Raw genomic sequence first — 10,589 nt, forward strand, 5'->3', positions numbered from 1 at the left:
ATTTTTGTGGTTCTCCGTGGATTTATTGAAAGCAGGCTTCTATATTGCGTTATTACATCCGTTATTACGTCCGCGGCTTCAACGGGACATCTCAATTTCTCGTGTCGGGGTCACCATTTTAGGAAATATGTTGTCAACTGTCGTCGTTGCGGATTAAACTCAAACTGCAGTATAGGAAGCACTTATTTATTCCACACGCACCTTAAAATTGTATACATTAACAATCAATTGGTTTTTATCCTTTGAACCTTTTAAAAACGTAAAACACAAATTTTTATCTCATGACATTTTTCCCTCAATCTGACAGCCTCTCTTTCTTTCTTTCCGGACGTCTCCCATTGTTAATCTGTGTGTGTAAAACCATTCACCACAAAGTATTAGTAGTAGTATTTTTCAAGATGATAAGGCAAAGGTGTCATACCATACCATGGAGTTAATAAGTACCTACAACTGTACCATACAGTCTAATCTTTTATATAATTAACTTATTTTTAGGTTGGGGAAAAAGTCCTTTCGCATTATAGTATACTGTATGAACTTGTAATAAAATCTCTTTGGCTATACTATTTGTATCTGGCTGCTTTAAATTATAAAGAACATAATTCGAAGATAACAAACATGGATAATTATGTTTTTTATTTATTTTTCGTTCTATCAAGATGAGTGAATCTAATGAAGAAATTCGATACATTTTAAAATTTTACTACAAAAAAAGTAAAAATGCAACGCAAGCCGCGAAAAAAATTTGCGATGTTTATGGACCTAGTGCAGTGTCTGTGAGAGGTGCACAAAGGTTTATGCGTTTTCAATCCGGAAATTTTGATGTCAAAAATGCAAGTCGCTCTGGTCGCCCTATTACGGATAAAATTGATGCCATTTTTGAAAAAGTGAAGTAAGTTCAGCATATCAGTAGTTACGACGTAGCTGAAGAACTGGGAATTGACCACAAAACAGTTTTGGCGCATTTGAAAAAAACTGGTTACACAAAAAAGCTCAATATTTGGGTACCTCACGAGCTCACTGAAAGAAACCTAATAAACCGTGTGTATTTGTGATTCTTTATTACGACGTAATGAAACCGAACCATTTTTGAAGAAGTCGATAACTGGTGATGAAAAGTGGAATACGTACGACAAGAACGTGTGAAAATGGTGGTGGTTAAAGGCCGGTCAGGCTTCATAAACTGTGGTGAAACCCGGGTTAACTCGCAACAAGGTGATGCTGTGTGTGTGGTGGGATTGGAAGGGCATTATTCATTATGAGCTGGCAGGAAAATCGATTCTGAACTCTACATCAGATTACAGCAAGAAGTTGAGAGAAAGCGGCCGGAATTAATCAACAGAAGGGGTCTGGTTTTTCATCAAGATAACGCTAGACCTTACATATCTTTAGCCACTCAGCAAAAATTAAGAGAGCTTGGCTGGGAGGTGTGAATAAATCCGCCGTATAGTCCTGACCTTGCACCTTCAGATTTCCACATGTTTCGGTCTCTTCAGTATTCTTTAGGCAGTGTCAGGTTAACATCACGAGAGGACTGCCAAAACCAATTATCGCGGTATTTTGATCAAAAGCCCCAAAATGTATATATTATAGCAATGGGATCGTGTCCCTACCTAAAAGATGGCAAAAATTTATCGAACAAAATTGTACCTACATACTTTAGTTACATTTAAATAAAAATAAAAAACGTGAATAAGAAACTTTTTCCCCAACCTATTTGTATACCTAATGTATTAACCAACCTATATGTATTTATGTTTTATACTGGGTGTTATGAGACCGCTTCCGAAAACAAATGCAGATGATAGTACTAATGACACCTTTGATGATGGGACGGAAAAAAATGGATCCTGATTTAAAAAAATATATTTTAAAACGTTTTATTAGCATTATTTATGCTCCATCGTGTTAGTACAGCTAAATTAAACGATAGTTTCATAAAAAATACATTACTTTACTTAAACTTTACTTACAGATATTAAACTGTTTAATATACTACCGTTATTACACATTTGAACCTGAAGAATCACTAAATAAAACAATTAACACAACTTCGCTTCTCGCGTTCCCGCCACAGTCTTCTACTTTGAAGGCTATTTTATTTTTAAAAAAATTCTGGCCCCTGAGAACAGAGAGAGAGAGAAGAATAATATCCTGAACCACTTGGTGCTACCCGAATGGTTACCGATGCTCATATACAGCACAATTTAAATGTCGCCACTCAATTTTAGCCAGGGGCTCTATGTGACTCAATTGAATATTTAACGGCTTCCAACCTGAAAAATAGTACGTATTTTTTTAACGCCTGGGTCGCTGGGGAATCCGTTTAATGATACCCGGTTGAGAGGTGATAACAGACCCGATAATGCCGGACTATAATAACGTAATATAATTGAAAAATATCTATCACTGGTATCACCTATGCGAACTCACAAGATTAGTAAATAAGGGTTAACATCTGTAGAGACGAAGGAGATTACATTGGTAGCATTAGTTTTTTACTATTTTACACTACAGTTAAAAATATTCTGTACGTTCTTTAGATGGATGGACGAGCGCACAGCCCACCTGGTGTTAAGTGGTTACTGGAGCCCATAGACATCTACAACGTAAAAGTTCAAAGGTCTCAGTATAGTTACAACGGCTGTCCCACCCCTCGAACCAAAACGCATTACTGCTTCACGGCAGAAATAGGTGGGGTGGTGGTACCTACCCGTGCGGATGTACGTTCATGCGGGTTTTAATTTTATGTAACTTCATTCTATTGTTAATTTTATTTAATTTTTACCGATTAGACGCGGTCTATTGGAAAAAAGAAAATTTTATCTTATGGGCTTTATTTCTTTCGCCTGTCAAAGTGAGCACAAGAAAAAAATCTTTATGGTTACCACCATTTTGATTTTGCCATTTGCCAAATTATGGGAATCGTAGACATCGCCAGTGAAAAGATTAGTAGAAATTAGGTTGAAATTTTTGGATTTCACTACTGATCAGATTTATTCTATCAACTTCTGCTGTCTGATTAACTTTAAAACATTTACAAAAGTTTAATATTAGACTTGAAAATGTCAGCACACGAGCAAATGAGGGCTATGCTAGATCAGCTTATGGGCACAGCTCGAAATGGTATGTAATTTAACGATTAATAATAATTTTATTTTTAAGTACTTTAATTGTGAAGTGATTTTAGGAATACAAAATTAGTAATTGAAAAACAAACATTACTTTCACCTTCAATGAGAAATACTGTTATCAGAACATGCTACAACGTTAATTATTATAAAAAGCCAGTATTGATTCGCATGTTACCAAGAAATCTGTATACAAAGTTTGCTCAAGTTAAATGCTAAGTAGAAATGCAAAATTTAATAAACGAGATTCACTATGAAATTGCTGTATATTTTATTTCTTCCTAATAAGTGCAATTTTTAACATTACAGAAATTTAATTAGAAATAATTAAATGAGTGGTCATCAAATTAGCTTCCATATTACATTTTCAGGTGAAAGTGACAGACATGGGGTAAAATTTTACGATGATTCTGTATGCAAATCATTTTTGTTGCAATGTTGTCCACATGAAATACTGTCATCCACCGTAAGTGATTGAGTTTTGATAAAATATAGTATTGGGTTTAGATCACATGTTTTAAGGTCTTAATATAATGAAGGTTTAAAATCAATAACATAAAAATAAGTAAACAAGTTTAAACAAATAGTTGACATTCAGTGCCGGCGTTAAATACCATAGTGCTCTTGATTTCTTATTAAATTGAATTTTTTTTAAATGTAAGAGAAAGGAGTTTGTTATATCAAGATCATCACATAATTTAAATACTTCTACTGTTTAATCTTGCGCATATTATCATTTTATTAATTCTGGAGTTTTAATGCTCTAAATTGTTTATGGTATCTTTCTCGGCTGACTATAATGTACATTACTCATGAAAATTTAAGAAAATAATACATTATATAATTAATACATTATATAATTAATACATTTAAATTAGCTCTCTTCATAAATTTGTAGCACTAAGAAAGTAAATTTAATGTTATGCAGAATGTGTAACCTTTTCTATTACTTTTTAGATTTATAAATATAATTGGGAACAAAAATAATCGTAGACATGAGAAAAAACACTAACATGAACAATAAATCTCTAAAAGTTTTAAAAAGGTTAGAAATAATAATAAAAATTTAAAGCAAGAATAAGAATTTATAAAATATGAGTCATTGAATTATAATTTTTGATCTTGAAATCTTTACTGGATGTTTATATAATGATATTTTTCATAATTAAAATCTCAATGTATTATCTTCAAGTGGAAAATTTGCTTTCACAATTGTGATAGAGAAGTAGATAATTGCTATACTCTTAACTGGATAGTTCTTTGTTTGAGGTGCTGTACTGCTGTTAGACCCTGGTCTTACCTTAAAGCCAGCACTGATTGTATTGTATTATATAAATAGATGAAACAACATTATAATGAGATCTTAGATTCAGGGGATTTGCAGTGCTCTATGCCTTTTCACATACACTAGGATAGTAATTTTGAAAAACTTTGGATTTAATTTATATATAATTCTCCTATTGTATGTGTTCTACTATCATCTGTCACTTCTATTATACAATAAAATGTTGTATTGTCACTGGAATATACTCACGTCAGAGTGGCATTAACTGTGGTGAAATATGCTTTTCAGAAAATGCCCAACACTAGTCTTTATCGCTCATCACAATACTTAACAGATGAGGGATAGATTGTATGAGTTAGGCTGTTCTGTAAGTACCCAGATGTACGTATAAAACATTTATAGTTAGCTGAATGTAATCTTACTGCTAAGCAGGATTTAATTCAATATGGTTCTTGTCATTAAATTGTTTACTAATGCTGCATTGGTGAGTACATATAAAATTTTAGGACCTTCAAAAAACTTAGCCTGGTGTGAAATATTTGGTGACATACAATAACTACATTGGGTATGTACTGTGCTGTTTAAATGTGTAGGGGTACAAATACATTTGCATGTGCTAAAATGGAATAAAATTCTTAAAAAAAATATATTCTAAAAACAATATACAATATGTAAGCATAAATAATAAACAAACAAAACTGAAATAAATTCAATTTGTTGTATGAAAAACATGATCTACATCTATATATAAAAATTGAAAATATTAAGTGGCAATCATAGCTATTGTTCTAGTCTACACACTTTCGGTAATTGTGCTTGATTGTCACATTCATTTTATTTTATGGCTTCACTTCACTCTTAAAACCAAAATAGTATTGTAAGAAATTCTGGAGGGTGTTTCCACTATTTGTTGTAAGTATTTGAAAATTATTATTGAACGAGGGAGTGAACCAGCTCAGTGTGCATTTGTCGGTGTTATAGTATGTATTTTATATTCTATATTTTACCTATGGAGATATTTTTACATATTTTCATAACTATTGTTGAAACAGTATGATTTGGGGTCTTTGAGTTTTGCAAGCATAAACATATGTGACACCATTCCTGACCCTTACATTTTGTCATAAAAATGAACTTTTACTTTTCATGTGGTTTTAATTTTTTCTTTTGCAGCGTATGGATTTAGGTGAGTGTCCCAAAATACATGATCTGGCTCTACGGGCGGACTATGAAATAGCTTCCAAGACCAAAGATTATTTCTACGACATTGATGTGAGTATAAATAACTGCATTTTTTTTTGTTAAAATTGAAATATAAGATATTTACATAATTTAAAATTTTGATTAATGTATCTTAAAACTTCCAGTCTCAAATGTTTTGTTTTCACATGAATTCGACCATGGATCAAAGCCGTAAGACTTATAATTATTGTATTTAAATTGTGGTCAATTAAATAAAATTTTACTATTTTATGTAAAGGCTACAGAGCACTTAGAGGCGTTTATAGCTGATTGTGATCGTCGAACTACTGCTGCTAAGCAACGTCTGGCAGAGACACAAGAAGAACTGTCAGCAGAAGTGACGGAGAAAGCCAATGCTGTTCATGAATTGGCAGAGCAAATAGGGCAGAAACTGGCTCGGGCTGAGGCACTCGGAGAAGAGGGTATGGTCGAGGAGAGTGTGAAATTAATGGGAGAGGTAAAGTTTCAGGATTAAAATAAAAGTTTTTAAGTTAATCACAATTAATTTGCTAAATTTAATATCTTTTTGTGAGTGGTGAGCATAAAATCCCAATGATTTCAGATTGACGAACTTCGCAAAAAGAAAGCTATCGCCGAGCAAGACTATCGTAATTCCATGCCCGCTTCGTCCTACCAACAGCAGAAGTTACGAGTTTGCGAAGTTTGTTCAGCCTATCTTGGCATTCACGACAATGATAGACGTTTGGCCGATCATTTTGGAGGAAAATTGCATCTCGGATTCATAACTATTCGTGAAAAATTAACAGAATTAAAGGTAATGTTGCATTATTTTTTCATTGCTAAGAATGGTAGACAAACTCACGGCCCACCTGGCGCTTGGTGAGCATCGGAGCCCATAGACCACATTCATCGACCTTATAGCCACCCATTTTCAGACGTTCTAAGTCTCAGTTTTTATAGTACAATGGCTACCCACCCTTCAAACCAAAAAGTATTACTGATTCACGGCAGAAATAGGCAGGTACCCACCAGTGTGGGCTCGCAAGACTCGCAAGACCGTAATTACGCAAATTATTAGTAATTATAGTATTATAAAAATTAGTACCTGCCTGCGGGATTCGTACACCTTCGCATTCGCATCCAGGCGATCACCAGGCATCTTATCTTTTATGTCACGACCAATGCTTAATAGAATGAATTTATAGTGGTTAATGTACTATTAATATATTTATACTGTACAACAAAATCCCACAAGATGTTCAGAACCTACATATACATAGGTTTAAGAAAACTATTAAAGAACATCTGTGCAATAAAGCTTACTATAAAGTCAATGATTATCTAGAAGATTGCACAAAGTGGGAATGAGTTGCTCGCTCTGGGCATTTCAATATTTGCAATAATTGTTACGTTATCATACTCATTGTAAAAGAATTAAAAAAAAAATAATAATAATATTAATAAAAAAAAGACATGCCCACTGAATTTCTTGCCAGTTCTTCTCGGGACGGAGGCTAGTTTTTGTGAATAGGCGGTAGTTCTTTTGACGTTCAACAAGTATGTACTTTCATTTATTTTTTTTCTCTATATATAAAAACGAATTGCTGTTCGTTAGTCTCGCTAAAACTCGAGAACGGCTGGACCGATTTGGCTAATTTTGATATTGAATTATTTGTGGAAGTCCAGGGAAGGCTTAAAAGGTAGATAAATATAAAAATGCTTAACAATTTTGTTTTTCCTTTGATGTGTCCCCCGTCGTACGGATTCCTTTTGTTTGTTTTAAGTTTATTTTATACAAAAGTTTAGGTCTTTTATTTATCGATTGAGGCACTACGAAGTCTGCCGGGTCAGCTAGTAGTATTATAAAAATTAGTACATGCCTGCGGGATTTGTACACCTTCACAGTCGCATCGCTGCATACGAATGCACCAGGCGTCTTATCCTTTATGCCACGACGAATGCTTCACAGAATGATTTTATAGCGGGTAATGTACTATTAATATACTTATAATTGTTAACATTAATATTTGTTTTGTTAACAGAAAACTGTGGACAAGCGACGCGAAGAGCGCGGCGCGTCGGAGCGCGAGCGGAGCAGCGGGCGGCGGCACTACGTGGGCGGGCGGGAGCTCGACCGGCGCGCCCGCCGGCACCGCGAGTCCGCGCGCGACCGCGACGGCCGGCACAAAGACGACCGGGAGCGCGGGGACAAGGAACGCGACCGGACCGAGAAAGATCGCGATCGTGGGGACAAGGAACGCGACCGGGAACGCGAACGTGACAGGAAGTACGTACAGGACAAACGTGATGAAATCATTTACTTGTCGGTTGACTTAGTTCTGTAGCGTCATAAGTGATCAATGTTCTCTGTGAAGAAAATTCAAGTCATCATTAAGTAGTTCGTATGCGATAGTACTAATTGAATTTGTACCCTTTGAGTCTGGCACCGGAAACTCGCGCGGACGGAAGTTGAGAGGTTAGGCGTTATTGCAATGAGGACCGAAGCGCGTCTTTCAACTTGGTTTTAATATTTAAAAATCCATGAACGATGTATTTTTTTTTTGGACTTTATGGCGGGAAGCTGTCTGGTTTGGTTTAAATGTGTAATAACGGTGGTTTATTAACTGATTCGTATCTGTGTAAGTGCACAAATGTGGTAAAATAATACAAAGCCGCTAGACGTAACTTCTCAGGATCCTCCAAAAAGTCCACTGAAAAAGTCTTAGTAAATTACCACCATTTTACTGAAATCATATTTCATCCCACATCATTTCATTTCATTTCATGCCATGTTTCATATTAATCGACTTCATTTCATTTTTACTGGTGGTAGGTTCTCTTGTGTGTCCGCGCGGGTAGGTACCACCGCCCCGCTTATTTCTGCCGTGAAGCAGTAATGCGTTTCGGTTTGAAGGGTGGGGCAGCCGTTGTAACTATACTGAGATCTTAGAACTTATATCTCAAGGTGGATGGCGCATTTACGTTGTAGATGTCCATGGGCTCCAGTAACCACTTAACACCAGGTGGGCTGTGAGCTCGTCAAACACAACATCACATTATCATTTTTCATATAGTGCAGTATTCATTAAAATTTAAATAAGATTTGACCTTAAAGGTCTTAGTCACCAGGCCATTAAAAACCATTTAATTTTTTTTTAAATTTATTATTTTTGTATGTAATAGACGTAGCCGATCACGGAGCCGAAGCAGACATGAGAATTCCCGAGAGAGATCCCGCGGTCACGACACCCGCGAGCCCCGCCGGAGCCGCTCGCACCGTTCGTCGTCACGCGACCACCGCCGCGACTAACTTCCACTGACACCCGTATACATATCTACGAACCCGTCAAATCGAATTCTGAAGGTCTTTTTGGGATGGTATTTATTGTATTCCTATAGATGAGATAAATGAGATAAACTTGACAATTTATAACGCACTGCAAGTGAATGGATGAACTAGAAAATGGTCTTGCAAATAAGTGACTCTGACTTTAGTAGCTTTCAAACTATAACTTACATCACATATTAAAATGCGTTGAAGACCAAAACAGTGCCTTCGGAATTGGTCCTGACGAGTGAGTGACACAATGATGTGATGAATTTTCCAAATTTTTTTTTAGAATATTCTGATATATGGAAAGTTTGTCATGACCATAGGTTAGTTGACTGAAATTCAGATTCTAATAAAAGCTTGCCATAAATAGTGCCGATCAATGACATATTTTCAAAAGAACGGAGTTTCGTTAATTATGCTAGATAAACACACGCACGATACGCTTTCTATGCGCTATAAAGTTTATATATACACACAGAGAAAGAAGATAGGGAATTGGCTCGCAATGCCAACCAAAACTTATTCTGTATATATGTATTACTTACAAATTCATACTATGTATATTATTAAACGTATTATTTGAACTAAGCCCATGTTTTTAATTTACAACATCAGTCAACTGTCCTATTCAATAAAAGCTTTGTAATGAATCATTGAATTTGAGTGATTTGTGTAGTTATCTAGTTGTTAACTCGCGTTTTATTTGCATTCACTAGTATGCAATAATATTCAGTTTAGTAAATAGGTTTTTTAAAGTAAATGTAGGGTTAAATATCTGAACTTAATTTTAAGTGTCATAATTAAATATAATTGTTTATGGGATTGGTAATGATAAAGTTACTTACCCTTGAGAAATAATATAAACATTGAATTTGTGTTATTGATAAACGAACCTATAAAGCGTGTGCGATTTGGAGAAACTTGTTTTTATTTGTTGCAATAAAGTAGTACTACTAAGACAATGATTGTTTTTTTTTACTTACAATGTTATTAACAATCGAAAATCTGTATAGGGTGCCACATTACAGTAAAAGTTAGTAGATTGAATCATTAAAATTTTGCTTGTTTTTTTAAGTTGAAAATGTTACGAAAGATAAAGCTTAATCTACTTTATCACAAACACGCGCTTAACAGTAGTACAAAGCGTTGAAGTGTGATGAAAGATTTGCCTCGCTCTTGTAGGCCATCAACATCTGCAATCAAGTTATTATCGCAATAGTGAAGGAAATAGTGACTGAAAATTCTCATTAAAGTTTGAGAGAGATAGCCGTCGAACTTTGTGTATCACGACTCGATCCGTATCATTTTTAATAATCACTTAGGTATGAAACATGCCGTTTGGCTGACCCCAAAATAACTGAATTTTCTCCTTTTTTTCCCCCTATCTATACGCTAGTAGCATAAAGGGCTATTCTATCTACGCGAGGACGGGTAGGTGCGCTCATAGGCTCATAACACTAGTCCTAGAAAGAGCAGTGCTTGTAGTCTACATCGTGAGGGCGCCGGAGGCTTTTCGTTGCCTCGCCGCCCGAAAAGTCATTTCCAGTGACTTGGTTTAATTTTCGCTCACTTGTGCACTTTCGCAGATTCTAAAGGGTCAATAAGCCAACATTATTACACGCTTAAATCCGAAGAA

The 10,589-nt window shown here is 35.3% G+C and overlaps 1 protein-coding gene across 3 annotated transcripts; it reads left to right on the top strand.

Annotated features, from left to right (window-relative positions):
- Window positions 1-2,882: 2,882 nt before the first annotated feature.
- On the top strand, window positions 2,883-9,915 carry LOC114240616 (putative RNA-binding protein Alsin2). Of its 3 annotated transcripts, XM_089734368.1 has the most exons (8): window positions 2,893-3,126; window positions 3,503-3,597; window positions 4,705-4,783; window positions 5,590-5,688; window positions 5,897-6,115; window positions 6,221-6,433; window positions 7,662-7,906; window positions 8,803-9,915. In XM_089734368.1, the coding sequence occupies exons 3-8, from the start codon at window positions 4,751-4,753 to the stop codon at window positions 8,927-8,929; spliced, it is 936 nt and encodes a 311-aa protein (XP_089590494.1). In that variant the 5' UTR covers window positions 2,893-3,126; window positions 3,503-3,597; window positions 4,705-4,750; the 3' UTR covers window positions 8,930-9,915. The 3 variants fall into 3 exon arrangements, with proteins under 3 accessions (XP_028027031.2, XP_089590494.1, XP_028027033.2); XM_028171230.2 differs by lacking the exon at window positions 4,705-4,783 and having other exon boundaries at window positions 2,883-3,126; XM_028171232.2 differs by lacking the exons at window positions 2,893-3,126; window positions 3,503-3,597 and having other exon boundaries at window positions 4,710-4,797.
- The last annotated feature ends 674 nt before the right edge of the window (window positions 9,916-10,589 follow it).

Source organism: Bombyx mandarina, chromosome 17 (genome assembly GCF_030267445.1).
Source record: "Bombyx mandarina strain Sakado chromosome 17, ASM3026744v2".
Taxonomy (NCBI): Eukaryota; Metazoa; Arthropoda; class Insecta; order Lepidoptera; family Bombycidae; genus Bombyx; species Bombyx mandarina.